The sequence below is a fragment of the Sturnira hondurensis genome, unplaced genomic scaffold (assembly GCF_014824575.4).
Source record: "Sturnira hondurensis isolate 20B ecotype Veracruz unplaced genomic scaffold, ASM1482457v3 Scaffold0020642, whole genome shotgun sequence".
Lineage (NCBI taxonomy): Eukaryota > Metazoa > Chordata > Mammalia > Chiroptera > Phyllostomidae > Sturnira > Sturnira hondurensis.
In genome coordinates, this window is record NW_028093273.1 from 3,102,770 (window position 1) to 3,123,959 (window position 21,190).

The 21,190-nt window shown below is 43.7% G+C and overlaps 1 protein-coding gene across 1 annotated transcript in view; it reads left to right on the forward strand.

The window, feature by feature from the left end:
- GNA14 (G protein subunit alpha 14) overlaps positions 1-21,190 on the forward strand; it is a 162,573-nt gene that overhangs the window by 82,377 nt on the left and 59,006 nt on the right. The window contains exon 2 of the mRNA XM_037030317.1: positions 6,833-7,017. Coding sequence (XP_036886212.1) covers positions 6,833-7,017 — 185 coding nt within the window. The remainder of the gene's footprint in view (positions 1-6,832; positions 7,018-21,190) is intronic.

Sequence of the window (21,190 nt, forward strand, 5' to 3'; positions counted from 1 at the left end):
TATGAACCTCATATTGCTTTCTCAAATCTCAGAAATAGTTGAGAATTTTGGTGCAAAGACATTGTGTTGGCTGTTTTTCAATGACATGACCTTCAACCCTCTGTTTTTTTTATATCTGGATAAGGTCTTAGGTAGGTTCAAGAAGCCCCTAGACAGAAAGGGTGGAAGTTCCTTTAAGGATGTGATATAGAAGGGTACATTTCAGGTCAAGAGGACAATAATTTGTGTGTATTGTTTTTCAAAATATGATACCCAAATCGCTGGTGACAGCCAAGGCATTTTTAGTTGGAATATCACTGAGGTTATTTACTTTATTATACTATATTTAATTTGGTGAATCATGGAAGATGATATTGGTTTTTCATTTATGACAGCCATGTTTCCTTTCATAACAAGATTATTTAAATAAAAGAATGTAAAAGATTAAACAAGCATACAGGTGGTATATAGATATAAAAATCACCTGGTAGGCCCTGGCTGGTGTAGCTCAGTGGATGGAGCTCGGGCCTGCGAACTAGAAAATCATGGTTCGATTCCCAGTCAGGGCACTGCCTGGGTTGCCTGGGTTGCCTGGCCTGCCTGGGTTGCAGGCCAGTTCCCAGCTGGGGACTCACGAGAGGCAACCATACATTGATATTTCTCTCCTTCTCTCCTTTCCTTCCTCTCTAAAGATAAATAAATAAAATCTTTTTTAAAAAATCACCTGGTAGGTATAGAAATGAGTTTGGGGGGCACTGATGGCCAGGAGCAAGTGTCTTATAGGAAAGCCCCCAGACCTGCCAAGTAGAGGTATACACCCATCACCTCCCAAAAGCAGGATGCTGGTGGAGGTGAGCTTAAGTTAAAATAGAGCACGCATTACCAATACATGCCAACCACACCAGAGTAGCAAGCTGTGCGTGTTCAGTTTAACCACTTACTGTCTACTCTGGAAAAGGAAAGAAGTCACGTATGAAAGGCTGGGGAAGGCAGGGGGTGCCCGTAAGACCTTTACGGTGAGTGAGAGACTCAGGGAGATTATCCAAGACTTCCTGGAGGAGCAGGTTGGACATGAGCCAGGAGGGCAGAGTGCCTTACCCAGAACGTACCCACTGATTTTATTTCAGTGGCAGTAGGGTGATACTAAGCAAGAATGTCTTAATGAAAGCTTAAAAGTAGTTATAACCACTGTTGTTATTTCCTCCCAAATATGAAAACCATGAAGGAAAAACTAAATGGAGAAGAGAGCCCTTTACCTTACTTATATTTGAAACAGAATCTAGAAACAATATAGTAATTATATTTCTTTCCACATCTGTGTTTTAGCAGATTTGGGTCAGGGACCAAAATTCTTTCTAGGCTGCTCAAAGTGGTTCCTCATGCCAATACCTCCCTGTCCCTCCCCAACCCTCCCATGTGGCTTCTTTTTTTCCTCCCTTGAGGTCTCTTAGTGAATCCCTTGGTTACCTGACAGCAGAGTTCACTTCCCAATCAAAAGCTGTGCCCAAGTTGAGGGCTCAAGTTGCCTCTCTTTCTGCAGCTGCTCAGGCTGTAGAGGGGCCCCCACTAGCATGTTGATTTTGGGGGGCAGGTGAGAAAGTCCTCACAAAAAGACAAGACAGAGAGTAGAGTGGACCCATGCTACTGACCCAAACCACACATTCTGATGGTTTAGGTGGGATGTAAAAACTAAGTCACCTAATCCTTCAATCACCAATAACTTTCTAAAAGTTATATCCTTTAATTTTTCTCTTACTTGTACAGAATAAGTGGTTACATTCATGGTCCAAATGTTGAGTTTCTGTTTAGAACCAGTGAGGAAACTCAACTCAGATCCTCAGCCTGAGTTTACTGGTCCCCATGGTCTAGTCACAGCTGTCATTGCAGATAGACGCTCGTCTCCTGCCTTTTCTCCCCTCTTGCCTCCATCTGCTGCTGGGACCATCTCATTTGGAACAGAGCTCTGAAGGATTAAAGATACAGTCCCAAGTGTTAGAATCTCAGCACCAGATGAAGCCTATGCTTAAGCCAATAGGAGGGTGTGACCATCATTTATTTGGAGAAGCACTCAGTATAAAGCTAGCACATGGTGTTATCTTGGGAAGTGCATACACCAACATTTAGACCCCAAATCCAATTATTTCCAAGCTGAGTGACCTTGAACAAACTTAGACCTTGGACAAAGATTAAATAAACTATGTGGTCTTTCTGAGTTTCAGTTTTCCTTCTGAAAAAAGAAGACACTCACTGGGTTGTGTTGGGGCTTAAATGAGTGCAAGAGAACCTCCCACACTGAGTCTCTACTGTCTTGGCCTCAGCCCCCAGTGGTGGCATCTTTCCAGCGCTTTGCCTTTAACTTATTCCCTTTTGTTCCATATTTGGTTTTTTATTCTTCAAATAACCACAATATAGAGTTGAAGAATACTTTAAAGTATTGGTGTTAATCAAATACATTTACATGTTCTATTTACTCAATATTAATCATTAAAAAACATTTGAAAAACATGCTTCATGTCCAAAAACAAAAATCAATGACTTTTTAGAAATGTGTCAATGCTTGGGATGGGTGGCGGTGGGGGCTTTAAACTCTTGTAAATGAATGGCCTTTATAACTGAAAGGATTCTCTACTTTTGTAGTTAGGCTGAGTCTTAGGGATTTTTTTTTTTTTTTTGCTTCAGGCCCAAAATCATAGTTTGCCTTGAGATAGTTACATAATCTGTCCATTCATCTCAGCTTTGTAGTATGTGGAATGTAAAAGTAAGTGTTAATACTTTCTCGGGGGAAAGTAGCACTAGACCAGAAGTCAGCCTTACTGCGGGAAGCATCGCAGTATCATAGATGGGAGGAGGCGCAGGGACCCAGGAGTCTGTGAGAGCAGAGATCTGATATGATCAGGGACTTTGGGCCAAGCTCTGACAGTGTAGGATCTTCCCTTAAGTCCTCACATTATCATACAGGGTTTAGGCAGCCAAGAGTCACTGGTAAAACCGTGGCTTCAGGGGCAACTGTTCTCATCATGATCATCTTTAGACAACTTATATCACATTTTCCTGCAGTTGTCATGACATAAGACCTTTGGAGGAGAACTGCGACTTCCCGCACTTGTTCCCATCATGGCTCCACATAGCCATTGTTTGAGAGCTGCTTATGGCACGGGCAACAGTGTTTGTGGTACCCAAAAGAATGAGTCCCAAGCCTCACCCTCACTGGACTAAGGATCTAGTGAGAGGCTTATCTGTAAACAAGCAGTTATTGGGTGTGCTCCAATGGGATGCCCACAGGCACTTAGAGAGCTCAAAGGGGGCAGGTTCAGCTATTGGGGATGGGAGGGGAAGAAATTCCTTCAGGGGAGGTGATGTTTGTGCTGAGCCTTGAAGGCCGAGGCGTTGACGGCCTGGCTTCTAGCCCTGGCTCTGCGTCTGCATCTACCTTGTTTGCTGACTCCCAGCCAGGTTCCTCCTCCCTGACACGGGAAGTCGGTACCCCCTTCCCCTGCCTCCGGAGCTGGAAGTGAGGTGACAGTGAGACTGCTTCTGAGGACACTCACCTGTCTGAAGTCTCTTCCTCATGCCCCAGCAGCTGGCACCTGCAAGATAGTGGGTCTGCCCGGGCTCAGAGTTCCGTGTGTGGCTGTTAACTTCAGATCTGTCCTCATTAGAACAGTATAACTATGTCCTTTCGGTCATGACTCTGACTTTTTTCTCCAATAAAACAGTTTGCCTGTAGAGTCCGACTGCCTGAAGATCCTCATTCTTCCTCTTGCAAGCTGTGCGACCTGGCAGAGGTTACTTAGTTCTGATTTTCTCATCTGTAACATAAAGGTGATGATACTAGAACATATCTTACGGGGTGACTACGAGGATTAGAGGAGGTAATCTGTAAAGAGTACCTGGAACAAACTCTTTTATTCATCGTTGGGACTGGGAGAATACCAGAGAGCGTCTCAGAGAATCAGGTCGAGCCTTGTGCTTGGCCACTTTGGGGGGTCATTCCTGCCGTGGCTGAAGTCATTGGTACTCACATAGCACTGGGGGGTTGAGAGAGGATGACCCACTCAAGTCTCCTATGTTAAGGATAGTGTGGTACTTGAGACTAGATGAATTCTTTGTCACTATCATGTATTTAAAAATACTAGAATATTATTCAAGCCCTGAAAAGGAGGCAAATTTTGACTTAGGCTACAGTATGAATGAAACTTGAAGACATTATGCTAAGTTAAATAAGCTAGTCGCAAAAAGACAAATACTGTATGAGTCCACTTATATGAGACCCCCAAAGTAGTCACATTTCCAGAGACAGAAAATCAGATGGTGGTTGCCAGGGGGAGGGGGGAGTTGTTTAATGGGTGCGGAGCTTCAGTTCTGCGGGATGTAAAGTTCTAGAGGTTGATTATACAGTAACCTGAATGTACTTAGTGCTACTGAACTATACAGTTAAAAAGATTAATGTGGTTAATTTTATGTCTATTTTACCAGCATTTTTACAAAGCTTATTAAGCATGTGCCAAGTGTTAGGCACTACACCTGGCACAAGGAGATAGTGTGTGAATACCGACCAACATTGCCTCGTCTCCCCTTAGGGAACTTACAGGCTGGTAGGGGGGACACATGTGACAAGGAGAATGACACTAATGGGCCCAAGTACAGGAATAGGTGCTGCAAAGAGTAGTTCATAGTATCAGGAGAACCTAGAATACAAAGCTGTGACCTTGACAGGGAGGCCAGGCCAGACCAAGAGCAAAGGTGAGCAGGACAAAGGAAGACCACTCTAAGAATGTGCAAAGCGTGTGGCCAGGTTACAAGAAGGGAGGGTCTGAACGTGGGCTGGAGTGCAGAAAAATGTGCATTGTGAGAAGTGGCTGGTGAAGACGGAGGGGCTGGGCCATGCAGCCTGCTGGCCGTGTTAACTTGCGTCTGTCTTCGGGAGCTGAGTGGGAAGTCATTGAGGGCTCCGAGCTGAGGTTAGGGAGACAGACCGAAAAGCTGGTGTGTGTTCTAAAAAAGTAGGTCTGAAGAAATATTTTTTCTGACAAGCAAAAACCTTGTCAAATACTGAGTTGTCTCAATTATCCACATGAAACAAAAGAGTCCCTTAAGTGTTTCTCAGGAGCTGATGTGAATACAAATGTGGACCCATTTCTCGTAAGTCTTAACAGTTTTGGGTTATTTTCAAGCTAATCTTCCCACCCTGACAAAGATGTCTCTATAACTAAAATATCAAAAAAGATTTATACAACTATGGTTATTTTATGACTCAGAGTTGACAGAGTATTAAAGATAATTCAATTTAACTATAAATACATTGGGTGTTCTGGTGAGTCAATGAGACACTGGAGTAACAAAATAAAAATTTTATAATTAATAATTTCCTATTCCATAATGTTTGTCTTCTTTATAGAAAAAAATCGGCCCTGGCTGGTGGGACTCAATCTACTGAGCACTGGCCTGTGAACCAAAGAGTTGCCGGTTCAATTCCCAGTCAGGGCACATGCCTGGGTTGTGGGCCAGGTCCCCATTTTGGGGGGGGAGGAGGTGCACGAGAGGCAACCACACATTGATGTTTCTCTCCCTCCCTTTCTCCTTCCCTTCCCCTCTGTCTAAAAATAAATAAAGTCAAGTCTTTACAAATTATGAATACTATTGTTTTAATTAAGATATTTATAGTTCTGTGTTCTTTTAACAGAAACACTGAGTTAGACAACTTTTTTTCTACTTTGCAACAGATTTATTGAAATATAATTTGCATACCATACAATTTGATGTTTGAAATGTACAACTTTTCCGAGTCATTTTAGTTTGGGACCGTCTCTCAGTCATTTCAATGTGAAGAAACTGTGCCCTCCCGAGGGCACACTGACCTGCATTGTTAACAAAACTCAGAAAGCAACATTTGAACTTAAAAATGAAGCATATATGTGACATAGCATGTTCCAAACATGGCAATGGGGTTTCACACAAGAAATTATTTTTATCACAGAAAACAGTAGAAAGTATTTTAACTCCATCATAAAAATCTCCATCACTTATACAACAACATTGACTGCCTTTTCAAGCAATGTCTCAACTGAATGTGAATCTAAAGCCCAGGCATCATATATCACACATGTTATGCCTGGACATCTGTACAAATTTAAGAACAATTGAAATGATTTGTTGTGCTCAGCTGTTCCTGGGCTGCCAGGTGCAGGTGTCAAAGGACCTCCTGAATGACAAATTGGAATATGAGGAGGAAGAAGAATACAGACACTTTGTACATCCGGGCGGGTGCTTCATTGTGCAAGAACGGGTTGTGTTCAGGGATCTCAAAGAAAGGTCTTGACGAGTGAGTTAGCCTCTCCTCTCAGCCCGGAGTTCTGCTGCCCACACCGTCCCGTGCTCTGAAACAGCCTCCGCGACTGCCACTGCCCTGTAGCAGCAGGGGACCCTCCAGTGTCCGGAGCTTTCGGACACAGCTGCCAATTGTTTTGAGGACTTGGGTTAAGGGGCATAGGGGAGCAGTTCTCTGGGGCCTAAACTGTGTTAGACACAAGAGCTGATGTTCAAGATTACTCCAAGTGACACAGGCACTCATGTGTCCTTAATAAATTATGTGTGTGTTTCTACGAATTGGAGAGAGATGCTAATTGATTGATTTGATTTGAGGCCTCCTAAAACACGGTGTCCAGGGTAAAGACCCCTTTGCCCAGGGTTTAGGATGGTACTACCCTGGCTCAGCACTCAATAGGCCTTTTCCAAGTCCACTCAGTCAGCCTGTTAGCTGTGATGTGGACAGACCTGCCAGGAGGTCCTATCTTTCTCGGTGTGTTTTTTTGAAGACCGCTGACTGTGTGTTTCACTGGTTTGGTCTTGTTAGGAACCGGTGAAAGTGGCAAAAGCACCTTCATCAAGCAAATGAGAATTATCCATGGGTCTGGCTACAGCGATGAAGACAGAAAGGGGTTCACGAAGCTGGTGTACCAGAACATATTCACCGCCATGCAGGCCATGATCAGAGCCATGGACATGCTGAGGATCCAGTATGTGTGTGAGCAGAATAAGGTAATGAGCCGAAGGGCGTAGGCCCTATGTGGGAGGCCGTGTGTTCCTGCTCTGTTAGCAGGTGTTTTCTGGGTGCTTTGGTCAGAGGCCAAAAGAGGCTCTTGAGCTCTAATGTCTGAGAAGTGTGATGAATGTGGTCAGCCCTGTGGTCTCATGTATGCAGGAGTTCTAGCAGAGAGGGGTGTGGGCTTCCCCTGTGCAGGGATTCGGATGTGGGGGGCTTAGGTCAGGTACTGAGAAAAGGAAGACAAGTATGTGTTCCCTTTCAGCTGAGACACCCAGTTAGTTTTCCACTGGAGCAAGGGAGACCTTGGGTTTGGAATGGTCAACTTTTTAAGAATTCCCCATCTTAGGAAATATTTTCGCAAATGCCCTGTAGATACTCAGAGAAAGCATGGGGTTTGTTTATTTATTTTGAGAGCTAGCCCTTCTTGGGAGTTAAGTGATCGCTTATGAGAGTGACGCTTTATGTCCCAAATAGCAGCGGACTCTGGCAAAGTGATGATGCTATTGAGCTGGCATCGGATTTCCTGTCACCACTGGAAATGTTTAAAATACAAATTGGTTTAAGACCATTGGAAATATTGAGGCAGGATGGTGGGAGGAGGAGGCAAATAAAATTGTACGCAGTATAGTGGCATGTGAAATCCATGGGAAAGTACTATGCCTGACTGGATCACGCATGTGGGTTAGAAATAGAGTTTATTTAAAATAATACCAAATTACAATATGACGTGATGATAAAGAAAAAATTCTGTCTCAGATGAATCTCTTGAGGATCTATTAAAAAGACATATAGCTTCTAAAAAGCCAGAACTTCATAGGCTTTTGTATAGACCCCAAGGACAACTTTATCATGAACTTGTGACACCCATGTTCATGTATATTTTATACATACAGTGTCCAGCGGAAGTAATGCCTGCTTGAATGTGGTTGGTAGGGTAATAATATGGGTGCAATATTTTATAGTTTTAATTTGAATATTTCACCCAAAAGGTCATATGGTGTGCTTGAGTGTGATATAGTTGTTACAGAATTATATGCTTATGATTTTGTAATAAAAACAGGGGTGTTATTTGTGCTCACCCTGTGTAATATACAAAGACTTTCAAAGCAATCAATCTAATTTTTTAATTTCTCAGTGACTGAATTACAAGGAAAAACACAGCATGCATCAAATCTTAGACTTACTTTTACATTGTGTCTATGAATTCATGTCTACAACCATATCCTTGCAGTCTTGAAGAGATAAAGGAGTGTATTTTGCCTCTAGTTTCAACTTTCTGAAAAATGTGGGTGACAGGGGACATTATGAGGGGACATTAGCTGATAAGTATGTGTGTAGAGGGGGCACTGGCCATTAATATATCTGGTGCTAAGTAACGTGAGAGGTGCATACTGTGCCGCTGGGAGATTTTAAAAGTAACTGGTGATCCTTTCACACATTTGTTTTAAGTACACACTTTTATATCCTTCGAACCTGTGCCATTCTTTTCTCATCACCCTGTCCAAGGTATTTTAAAACTTAGGCCACCTGTGAAAATGTAGAATAAGGAGGAGAGGTATGCCTTGTGGTTTAGTTAATCTGTGTTTCTCTGTTGTGAAATGCACTTGGTTTCTCAGCAACAGAAGGGTGGCTGGGGGAAGCTGGGAATTCAGGGATGGATTTGTAAGCAGACCTCAGGGAAGAAAATGTTTCAGTGTAAGTCAGTTCTGCTTACCTTGGTGACATGTTTGTAAAACCCAATCCGATTTTGTAATCAAGGTCTCTGGCTTTGGTTTGATTTTGTTTTCCCTCAAAACTTCTTCTAGAGTGACGAGTTTATACTTGGAACACAGAGGTTTTATGGGGTTTGACATTCTACCATTTTCTCCCTTTCTCTTGATCTTAATTCTTTTTCACCAGCCTCATCCACTTGGCCGCATATCTCTGTGAGTCTCCTGCAGCTGCTGTAACCAAGTGTCTCACCCTGGACAAGAAAAATGTATGTGGCAACTCTGAGAAAAACCATTCCTTGTGTCTCTCCTGACTTCTGGTCATTGCTGGCAATCTCCAATGTCCTTGCCAGGCTCTGCCTCTCTCTCCACGAAGAGCTCTCCCCTGTGTCTCTCTGGGAGCACATGGCATTTTCCTCTCTGTCTGTGACCTAATTTTCTTCTTATAAGGACACCAGCCATTGGTTTAGGGCCCATCCTAATCTAGAATGACATCATAACTTGATCACATCTACAAAGACACCATTTCCAAACATAGTTACTTTCTAAGGTTGAGGTTTGCATGAACTTTGGGAGGATGTCATCCAGCTCAGTAAGGTCTGCTCCCAGCTTCCTGTCCGTCCCGCAAGTAAAACACATCTGCCTCATTCCGATAGTCTCCAAAGTCTTAATCCATTCCAGCATCAACTCTGTCTCATATTGAATCTAAGTATCAACTCAAAATGCTCCAAATCTCATCACGTAAATCATCTGAATCAGGTTTCGGTGGAATTCAGGATTTGATCCATCCTGGAGCAGAGTTTGTCCTCTTCCACAGATCTGTGCAACTGGGAGATGAGTCAGTGTACCTTTGGTCCCCTCATGTCTGTATCTGGCTCTGTTCTCAATGCCTTCTTTCTTCCTACTTCAAGTACCTACTTTCATGCTTCATAAGCGTCCTCTTATCCCTCGGACATATGCTTGGGATGAACCACATGCTGAAATGGTTTAACGAAAGGCAAAAAAGATTGAGTGGAAAGAACTTTGGATTGGTTCCTGAAAATATGGCCTGTGCTCATGGCGTCCCTGTAGGTTTCAGGCAGGAGTCGGCAAACTTTTCCTGTAAAGGGCCAGCGAGGAAGTATTTTTTGGCTTTGAGGGCTGTCCAGTCTCTGCAGCAACTATTCAGCTCTGCCGTCGTACTGCAAAAGCAGCCACAGGCAATGCATGAAAGCAGGAGTGGGACTCACTTGTAAACTCCAATGGCAAAATCTAAAAGCTACTCTTAACTCATGATCCATACAAGAACAGGCCACAAGCAGTAGACTGAGTCAACAGGCTGTAGTTGCCCACCCTAGTCCGAGGGGAAGCCACATACCTTCTCTGGTCCTGCATTTCTCCATCTGCTCAATGTAGCCCACACATGCTCTATTTCATAAGCCAACACAAACAAAAGGAAGTGCTTTACAATTAAACAACACTCAACAAATATAAGGTTACTACTGAAGTGAGTTAAAAGACCAAAAATTGACTCATTGTTTCTGCTGTTTTTTTTTTGGGGGGGGGGTGGTTAGGTCAGTTTCATCCATTCCTTCTCTATTGATTTCTGAATGATTTTCTCTGTGGGCTAAAACTGATTTCTGAACATGAAAGTGCCATACTCACTAAGTCATACAATGATGAAATGATTAGAGTTCCAAAAATATTAAGTAATTAAAGAAGTGTGATATATACATAGTATCTTCTTTACAAAGTATTGCATTACTGGAAGACATCGCTAATTGCATCAGTTAGTGAAGACAGGAATGAACAAAGCCTTCATTAGCTTTTATTTTCACAGTGGTATATTCCTTCCCTCAATTCTTCTTTGCTGAGTATTTAGTTTGATTATCTGACTTTTTTCAGAGCTGGGAACACTTTCTTAAAAGCATGTATAAGGAAATGAATAGTGATTTTAGAGTTCCAAAAAACTTTAAATGTTAGCAAGATTATTGCTCAGCTAGGTTGTTGAAAACCTTTGCCTATTACGGACAGGATTCTTATGGAAGAAAAATGATCAGATAGTTAGTTCAGCACTTGGCTTTTAACCATGATCTTTTTTTTCCCAATTAAGATATAACTTTGAAGAATATTTTCTTCTACCTCACCTCCTTTTATTTTTAAAGAAATGATTCATATGTACTTGCTCACTCTGTTGATAGCTCTAATTTTTATGAATGTCTCTCAAGAGTGTCATGTGAGCACAGGTTAGAATTTATGACTTCTTGAATAAATATTACAAAGGCAGTTTCTCCGTGGCAGGGCTCTAAATTTTTGTTAGCCTATTACTCATGTTTACTAGTGATGATTTCACCGAAGCTTGAAGAGCTTCGTATTTTTTGCTGTTTGTAGTGTCTCCCACTTGGAAAATTCTCATTCTAGACCTGTCCTAGAAGGAAATCTTTTTTTTTCTTTTTTGTTAAAGATTTTATTTATTTAATTTTAGAGGGAAAGGGAAGGAGAGAGGGAGAGAAATATCAGTGTATGGTTACCTTTTGTGGGTCCCCTGCTGGGAACTGGCCTGCAACCCAGGCATGTGCCCTGACTGGGAATCAAACTGCGATACTCTGGTTCGCAGGCCAGTGCTCAATCCACTGAGCTACACCAGCCAGGGTGGAGAAGGGAATCTTTCTGATCCCCTGGAAGGTTCTGTAGAATCTGCTCGGATGGTTTAGTTGCAGAGTTCCCCAAGGGCAGAGGACAGCCCACCTGATTTCTCAAAAGCCTTCTAGTTTGATGTTCAGTGGTGTCTAGACAAAAGCAGGCCCATAGGCTCCCTTGGCAGCAGATCCCCACCTTCTCCCCGATCCCTTGCTTTTCTGTCTATTTCTAACTGATCTATTGGAAGTTTGGCAAGTTCTGCCTTCTGGTAAATGGATGCCTTTGTCATCCGCTCCCTGCAGTGTCTTGGGGTTCAGCCCCTCGGGGGTCCCCCTCTCCTGACTGTGGAGTTTATCGGGCAACCAGGGCACCTGAAACATGGGTTGATTGGCAGACTTGGCTGAGCACTGGAATCACCAGGGGGTCTTTTCTGTTGCTACCGAGGGTACTATCCCCAAGAGTCAGAGTGAAATATTTTGGAAAGCAGCCTGAGCTTTTGGGTGGACGTTGAGAAGCTTCCTAGGTGATTCTGAATAGGCAGCCAAGGCTGAGAACCACTGATACACATATCTCAAGATTATTCTGAGTAGACTTTCCTATCAATCTTTGCACAGTGGGAGGTAATCTTTTCCGTGGAATGAGCTAATGAGTCTCCACCCAACGGTAAATTGAGTGACCAGCAGGAAGGATGTTTTGTGCAACCGTGCTCGCTGCCTGGGTTAGATTCAGTGACAGCAGTTCTGACAGCACCTCTGGGGGACATTTTTGAATGCAGGTCAGATTCTGTACTGGTTTCCTCTGAGTCTTGCAGGGGCCCAGCACACCATCAAGTCTAGAGCTTTAGGGGTGGGTGTGGCCGGGGGAAAGGGCTGCCTTGCATTCTCTAGAGGTCGGAGCAGTGGCACCTTCTTGCCCTCCTTTTCCCACTATTGCTAAATGGAAATGATATATATATTTTTCTTTCTGGAGGGGATTTTATTGCTCACCATGCTGAAGAAATATAAAGGCCCCTTCAGTGCCCCTTCATTTCTCCCTGGAAACATGTCACTTTGCCTCCCCTCCCTTTGATTTCCCTTATTTGACAATACAGACCCAACTGGAAAAATTGAAGTGCACAAAGGCGCCAGTCATGGTGAGTCTTACTGGGAACAAAGAGCCCGGTAAAGATGAGCAAGCATTTCAGAAGAGAGCCCAGTCCTCGGCTGTCCTGTGTAGTTTCCTGCGGGAGCTGAGGAGAGACAGGGCCAGGGAGAGTTCTCGGGTGGGAGGAGGAACCTTGACAACTGGAGCTTTCATTCCCCTCTTCTCGTGTCTCTGAGATGGGACCTGGAGACTCAACCGAGACCTGGGCTAAGGTGGGTGTGGGGAGCTTTACTGAGGGTGTGATATCTAAGCCTGTGCCAAAGGGGGCCTATTGCCTCTCTACAAACATAGACCCTTCCCTGAGATGGAGTACGAAAGAGGTGGGACCGGGCATCACTGGTAGCAACAACTTCCAGGAAAAGGGGAGGGCAATTCCAGGCAGTAGCACGGGCTCAGTGAAGAATTTCTCAGGACTCGGGCCACCTTGTGGAGGCAGTGGCTCCGTAGTGACCATCCTGACTCCAGGGCTATGGTAAAGGGAATGAAGTCAAGGTTCATCTGTATTATCAAACCTAAGAGGTCATTTGGTAAAAGGCTTTTATGACCTTAATGCTGCTTTTTCTATGCTTTCCCCCTTTTCCAGTGGAAACAGATAGCCTTCAGAATTGCTACGGCCAATTTTCACTTGGTTTCTTTGGCTTTTCTCTGGGTCGAGCTGGGATTCACCTTCTACTCTGGACAACACGGGTGAAAGGGGGAAGTTGGCCAAGGTCCCTTCTTGGGGCCACACCTTGGCCAGCTGCAGTAGGGCTTGCTCATGTTGCTCCACGGCCTGAGTCTGGAGATGTGCTGGCAAGTCGGCTGCCCGAGGGAGAATGGAACTTATCTTATCCATCATGTCTCCAAGTTCTTGTATTTTGACTCTGTGTGAGTTTGTTTGGGTTGCTTCTGATTTGCAGTTGCTCGGTTGACATTTGTGTTAGAAACAGACTGAGAGCCTTTGGGACTCGGGGGCACTTGTCTCTCAGTAAGTTCGTGAAGGTAGTTCAGGTCCACGTTGGAAAGAGTGCTGATGTAACCTTTTCTTGGTTTTGCGTCCTCTTTCTTTACGAAAATTTGTCACTGAGTGATGTCCAGTAGAGTGTTCCTAATGCCCTGTCAGAAGTCCGTCATGCAGGAGCAGGTTTATTGGAGGTTGCTTTGGCTCCCAAGTGCACTTGAGTGATGTAAATCATTCTTAGAGGTATTAATAATCACAGTTCTTTCACAGTTGATACTTCACAGTTGTTGAAGTATCAGTAGGCTTATTTTGACTTCGTTGCTGTCTGAGAGTCTTTTTCTGGTTTCCTTGACTGACAACCAGCTCTTAGGTCACCAGTGACTTCAGGCCACAATCAAGTTTTGGCTGTTTTCAATTCACACGTGGCCGGTCTCCTGGAAGGTCACTGCCCATCAATTCTTTCAGAAGACTGACCCTTTGGTACAGTACTTGAATCTGCACTCTCATATTGAGACTACGCTCTGTCTCTCAGGAGGAAACAAAACCCAGAAAACCAGAAGTCTGTAGCTCAGCATTCCCAGGTCTCAGTTCAGTATCTCAGGCATCTCCTGTTAATCCGTGCTTGGCCCTGCCGTCCCCAGGACCGTCAGCCTTGTCGTGGTGTTCTCTAGCTCTTAGCCCAAAATCACATAGCACCTCCACATGGCAGGTGGGAGGGGGCCCCTCTGTACCCTTTGAACCCAGAATGGCCAAGAGATCATTTCTTTTTGATCAGTAAAGAATCAGGAATACAGATTACGTTGATGACATGCACAAGATGTAGATTTTGTTTATCCTAAAAATAGCTTATAGCTTTGTTTTATGAGTAATTAAAGACATGACACATAAGAAAAATAAGAGATAATGTATTTTCATCATTGTTCATAGATTTTTATCTATTGAGATGCTAACTTACCAGGTACACAACTTAAACATCAAATATACAACTTTACATTTAAGCAATAAAGTCTAGCATTTATGGGGGAGGATCACAGAAAGTAACACCTTTTCAACACCAAAAAGAGCTTTGCTAATGTCGCATCTGTGTATATGTAACTCTTCCAGCTTAATTTCGCGTTGTCAGAAAGTGAGAGGCGGAAGTTCCAGAAGGATTATTAAAGACTCATGTGAGGAAATCAGACTGGGTTAAGTGAAAAGAGTCAATTGATGTCAGTTGTGCAGAAGAGTTTCTCAGGGCTTGAAGTATTTTAAGACCCTCTTATTTTTCTATTTTTTAAGCATCTATTTAAATATATTTTTCAGCCCTACTTTCTCATCCAGTCTGAGAAGTCCGAGTCGCCAGCAGCCTCTGGGAATAGGGCGGCCCGTGCTCTGACTTGGGCTGCCGCCTGAGGGGTGCCTGTTCTCTGGCAAATGTTTAACTTGGGCTCCTCTTCCCCAAGTCCTGTTGGGTAGTGAACGTCCTGTGGTACATTTTCTCCTCACTAGGAACTTAGAGTGCTAGCGAGTGTCCCAACAACAAATTCTCTACCAGCATCTTACGCTGCAGATTTTTTACATATCCCAATAGTTCTGTGATTAGTCACTGTTGACTCAAGAATAAAAATTGCTGTAGTCAGGGTTTAAAATATAAGTTTTTGGAAAATGGCAAAGGATGTAATAGAGAAAGAACTGGTTTTCTCCTTAATCACCGTCACAAGCAAATCTGATCCCTCCACTCCCATTAAGCCTGATTTGAGAAGAGGAAGTTATTTGACCAATGAAATATTAATTTGTCCCCCTACCTCAAGTCTAGCACATAGTGCCACATCCAAAGAAATGAATAAGGCATCCAGAAATGCTTTTAAAAATGTAGTGAAAAGGGGAAATTTCACAAAGTGATGAACAATCCAGAAACTAGTGTGGTTATTAGTGTACTTAAACATTTGTCCATCTGTCCCACACATGTGAAATGTTTGCCTTGAGTCTCTTAAATTATGTACTACTTTGTCGCTATCTTAAAATATAATGGGGAATATGTGAAACACCCTCACGATTCAAAACTTTGAAGGAAATGCTAGAACCGTAATTAGTGATGCTAGTAAAGTTCTTGTGAGGTCTGACATCCTTCACGGCTTGCTTTCTCCTTCTGGGCAAAGCTGCCCTCTGGTTTTCTGGGGCTGGAGAGCGGACAGGTGGGCAGGTGCTGATGCGCCCTGAGTCCCCCCTCTCTGGACCCCTAGTTCCCTCACCGATGAATGGATGCCGGAAACATATGCCAAGAGGTAAATTACTCTCCGGGTTTCTTTTGGAGTCCTGCCAAGGGAATCACGTATTCATCATCTGGTATTGAGTTTAGAGGTAGACTTTCTTACTGATTATTATTGTTTTATTAATATTGATTATTATTGTTTTATTTATATTGATTATTATTTTGCCTAGTTATTATCCTAGGCAAAACATTCTGGAAAGCATGATTTCTGTATTAAAAGATTTTAAGGGAGGGGGGCTCAGATGGGATCCCATAACTAATCCAACAGACACAAATTTTTTAAAGGTTTTGTGGCACACCCACGTGTGTGTGTGTGTGTACCTGCCTCTGCACACATACACAGTGAGAGTGTTTAAGTGAAATCCATGTTCACTAGAAGCCAGAACAGTAAGCTTTTCTTTCTTTCCCGTTCTCTCCTTCTTTTAAGAATTGATGCTTCTTTTCGGAAGCTCAAATGTTTTCAGGGAGCTTTCAGGCATTGTATCTCATGCGCTTCATCTTGATTTCTGACACTTAGAACTGTCAGGTTTAATTAAGGATGATCTAAACTAATTTGAAACAGCTCCACACTGATACTAATTGCTTTGTATTTTCCCTAGATTAAATTTTAAAATATTTTGGCACTTTCTATCTATAATTGGAAGTAAAGATTTGTTTAAATTGACCATTTATAAGATCTTGTTAGGAAACTGTTTATTTTTGTGTGTGACTATATAATTTATTAGAAAGATTTAGAAAGTTTTTCTAGATTCTCCTTAAAAATAAAAGACACTTCCAGTCTTTTAATCATTTAAATCATTACGGTGGAGTTAGTGGTGAAAAGGTTGAGGATGCTGGGAATGGCTGTGCCTGTGCAACATTTTGGCCTGTGAGTTCTCCCCCTCTCTTTTATACTGAGGGTAGCGGGTGGTTGGATGGTGGCGGGCAGGGGGGGCTGTCACCACTGACTAGTGGCCGCCAGTGCTGCCTAAGGCGCTGAGCTCCTGCCCCCCCCCCCCATTGTGTCTGTGCTTTGTGCTGATGTGGAATGTCTCCCCTGGTGAGCTGGACGGAGACTTCACTTTGGAGCATCCTCCTCCTCCTCCTCCTCGTCCTCATCCTCAGCCTCATGACTTGGACCAGTTGAGGCGCAGAGCCCTGGTGATTCAGTAATTACCTCAAATAAGAAAGTCTTTCTTTCCAAGGTCAGTGTGACCCTAGGTGTACTCAAATGGCACAAGAGCTGACAGAATTGAATTCCTGCCCTGCCTGTCATTTACGTCCTTCGTAACCGTGGGCAGCAGCTCACCAAAGTTCTCAGTGCTTTTACTGCCTTCCTCGATTACAGGCTATGTTAGCTTCTGGGGATAACGCAAAGTTAGCATGTGTGTAACCTACCTGCAGAGGCAAAAATCACGGTCTCCTATATCCTAAACAGGTTGCTGCTTTCACCAAAATTTTTAAGATATTACTTTTTATTATTAACTTTCCAGTTAATAAGACACTGCATCAAATATACTGTTATCTACAATTTATCAGTATAGGCTATTCTATTTAATATAATCCAGGAGTTCTCTTCAGATACAGTGAAAAGGACCAGAATGAGAACCCGAAAGACGCGTATACAAGACTCATAATAGAACCCGCGTTCCAGAGTGTGTGTGGTTTACAGAGCTATCCTCATCTTCTTAAAGATAATACCACTTTTTAGGTTTTTAATGCTTGTTTTCAAGGGAGTGAATGAACGACCCTCCTTCCTGCAGATGCTGGCATCTGCGTCTTCCGCCTTCTCACCTACCGCTAGGAGAGCAAGCAACTGCCGACTAGGACATTGCTCACAGAAGTCTTGGGCCTCAATGGCAGAAAAACAAGGCAGAATCCATGTAGTGTCTTTGCTTGGCTTCTTCAACATTTTTTAAACGATGAGGTTAAATGGTTGGAGAGAGAATCTTCCCTAACAAGTGATGCTATATCCGGTGATTTCTTGACTCCCACAGACAAAAAGAAAGGTTCAGCCTGGATCAGGCACTCTGGCTGTGTATGTATCTGAGGGTACCCAGACTGGGGCTTTGTGTTCAGGAAAACAAGAGCTAGTCCCTTTGAGTCATGCTGTCCACTTTCCTATCTACAAGGGAGAAATCACCACCTCTGTGGTTAGAGTGGTTTGTTTTTTTTTTCTTTTTCATTTGGCTAGAGATGACCCTTGTTACTGTCAGCAAAGGTATGACTTTGATGTCCTTCCTAATCCCCATGCAAGGTCAAGTCCTCCCTTAATTTGGTTATGAAAAGTCACTTCCTTGCTTCTGGGTGGGTGGACTTCCTGCCATTAGATGTTAACACAGCTGATGATGCCCAGTCATCTCTATAGAGAACTTACATGTGAAGGCCCATTCCATGACAATGGTAGTCACTTGATCCATATTTATTTTATGAATTAAAGAAATGGCACAAGCTAAGAGTTCTCTCTACATGCAAAGTCTGAGCCTAAGAGAAGATGAAATGGATAATTATTTTAGATCCTAGGGCGTCAAGGATATAATGGTCTCTCTGTTTCCCTGGAAGGAGAATCCTCAGAGTGAAGGTCCCCTCATGGCCCGAATGCTCAGGGACTCTCTCCACAGTGCTCCCAGGGCAGGTGCCACAGGCCGGTTAGTGCTTCTCTCCCCTTCCGGCCTGAAGCGAAGCTGTTACAGCGCTGTCTCTCCCAGCTCCCCCTGAGCTCCTGAAAGGCACCCATATATTCATGTGTGTTTCTTCCAGCTCTCAAAGATGATGCCAAAAAAATAAAAGCTGCTTCCAGGTGGATAGCATCAGAAATCTCAAGTTGTTACATCATTGTTTTGGCATTAAAAACAAAACAAAATGCACCCAATGATGCAGACAGACCTTGTTTGTCCCAGGCATCAGAGTTGTGGTTGGTGGCATCTCTGCCACTCCTTCACTTCCAACCACGGTGACCTCCCCTCTGTTGGCCTCAGTATTCACAGCACCCCTTCAAGCCCAGGACTCTGAGCATGATCTTCTCTCTGCTCTTCCTTTTTCTTTTTGCCTAGTCTTTCTTGGCCTTGACTAGAATGAAAGGTTCAAGGTCAAGGACATGTCTGCATTTACACACTCTTATAGCTCCAGTGCCTGACATGGGTGCAAGCTGGTTTGCTGAAATCATATTCACTGAAGAACCAATTTCTGGGACGAAAGAATCTGATTTTTTTTTTAATGAGCTCACACGGGTGATTGTAGGGCCATGTGTGGCCTTTCCGGAACTTGTCTCTCCGACAAGCCATCTAACCTCATCTGCTCTCCCTGTTGGATTGTGGTTTCTGGCCCATCCCATGCCTCTCTGTTCGCTCATGTTTTCCATCTGTTAGAATACCCTGACGCCCATTCCCTCTGCAGTCATAAATAGCTAGCTTCACTTACTTACCGTGAATAAGGCATCCAGTACGGTAGCTGACTTTCTTTGACAACCTCCCTCTTCCATCCTCTGTGGGGATACGCGCTCTTTCCAGGGTACTTATAATGCCTTGCATTGACGATATTACATCATGATTTTTTATTCATCGCTCCCACTTCAGACCAGTTTTTTGAGACTGGAAATCGTATCCTGTTCATCTTTGTATCTCCTTGGGCTCAATAATTGTTAGTGAAGTAACATTAACTGTGGGTGAAATAACACCCTAAATTCAAAGCTGTTTGAGAGCTTTGCCCTGGGGTGATATTCACAATCCCAGGGGATGACCCAGCTGTTCTTTTGCATAATAGGTTTTTGTTTCCTTACCATTGGGATTGTGACACCAGGCAAAAAGGAACAAAGAGTCTATAGGGCCATGTTTTCCTTCTTCCAAAGAAATATCTGGCAATTGGAAATGTTGCTTTTGAGTTGCGAGATACATCCGGAAGCCTGCCATGGTCGTGTGGCCCCAAGTCCAGTGCAGGGAGTTTGGGACTGGCCGTGCTCGGCTCTTGGGACGTGTTTGGAGGACAGTAAATGTACTCTTCCGTGCAAGTTGAGTCAGTGGAGGTGACTCTTTTTAAGCTGAGTCACCAGGCAGCTGTTTGGGAATCCCATAGGGCCAAAATCGGTGTTGTAGGGAAGAATGGCTTGCTTAGTAGTTAGAAGAGAGACTCCATGAACTACTTTACAGCTCAGCAACCTAGCTGTAAATTAATTGAGAAATAAGACCAAGAAGTAAGACATAGGGTGACCAAGATGTCATGTTAGTTCATCTACAGCTAATGGTAGAGAATGTGGCTTAGAACTAAGTCATGCTGCCTCTCAAATTAATACTCAAGAGTGTGACAGACTTACCCAGAGGTCCTCATTAGGTCTGGAAGACCCCCGGCCTCACCGGCAGCTAGGTGGGCCAGCGCTCATCCACAAGCTAGGGCTTGAAGAACATAGCTGGGTGGGGAGGGGGCAGAGGGGGAGGGGCAGAGGTCAGGAGTGTCACTCAGCTGACATGCCTCTACACAGAGAGTGTGGTGTCTCTCCTGTGTCACAGCACTTATCGCAGCCATCTCTGTCCAAGCTTAGTTGGCTCCCTAAGGGTGAGCACTCAAACAGGTGTGACTCTGTGCCAAGCTTTACTGGGGGGATATCATTTACCTCAGCCATTCTTCAGTGTGGATACTAACAGCATAGAGAAACTGATATGGAAACTGATGTTTACTGGGGTTGAATCGCTTCCCTCAGGTGAGGCAGGTATTACACATCAAAGCTGGAACCTGAACCCAGGTGCCTGACCTCCCGGGCCCTGCTGTTCACCCCCGTGTTTCATGTTCTCTGTGGGTAAGGTGAGGCACGTGCAGTGGAGTCTGGGATCTTCCTTTAAAGGTTTGACGATAAAAGCAGTAAATTGTGTGAAAGGAGAGTTCTCTTTCTCAAAATCTCAGTACCTGGCCGCTTTCAAATAATTCCTGTCTCCCTGGCTGGGATCCAACCTGCTCACACAACTGTCCATGCTATCTCTATCAATATTTACAAAAACAAGTCAGCAATTTTTAGAAAACAGAAATATCAGGATTGTGCATCTGTTGGGTGAAGTTTGAGGACTGAAGAACTTTCTTTTAAGTGGATTTGAAACAGTTCTATGGAGAATATTTTTAATTTTTTATTTCCCTAGAGGAGAGAAGTAAACAAGCCAGAGATGATTTCAAATTTATTTTCCTAACTGAGGCAAACGAAAATTTGAACCAGTGCCAGACAGTCAGGAAAGGCCAAATAAAACCTGAAGAGCACATTCTGAGGATGGTGTACAGGGGACTCATTTAGCTTTGAGATTCTGCCTGGACTGTGCCTCAGGTGTGACTGTAAGTTTTAACTCATGTCACCCCCAATTTATTCAGACTTCCAGACCTGCTGGTGGGTTCGCTTTAATTCAGTTGGGAAAAAACACAGGGGGAGAAGGAAGAGAGATGTGAACACGAGCTACCTGCACACACGTTGTACCTGCACGTTCTCTCTCTCTGTGGGGAATAGGCCCTGATTGCCGGCACCTGTCAGTGAGCTGGGCCACGGGACCCAC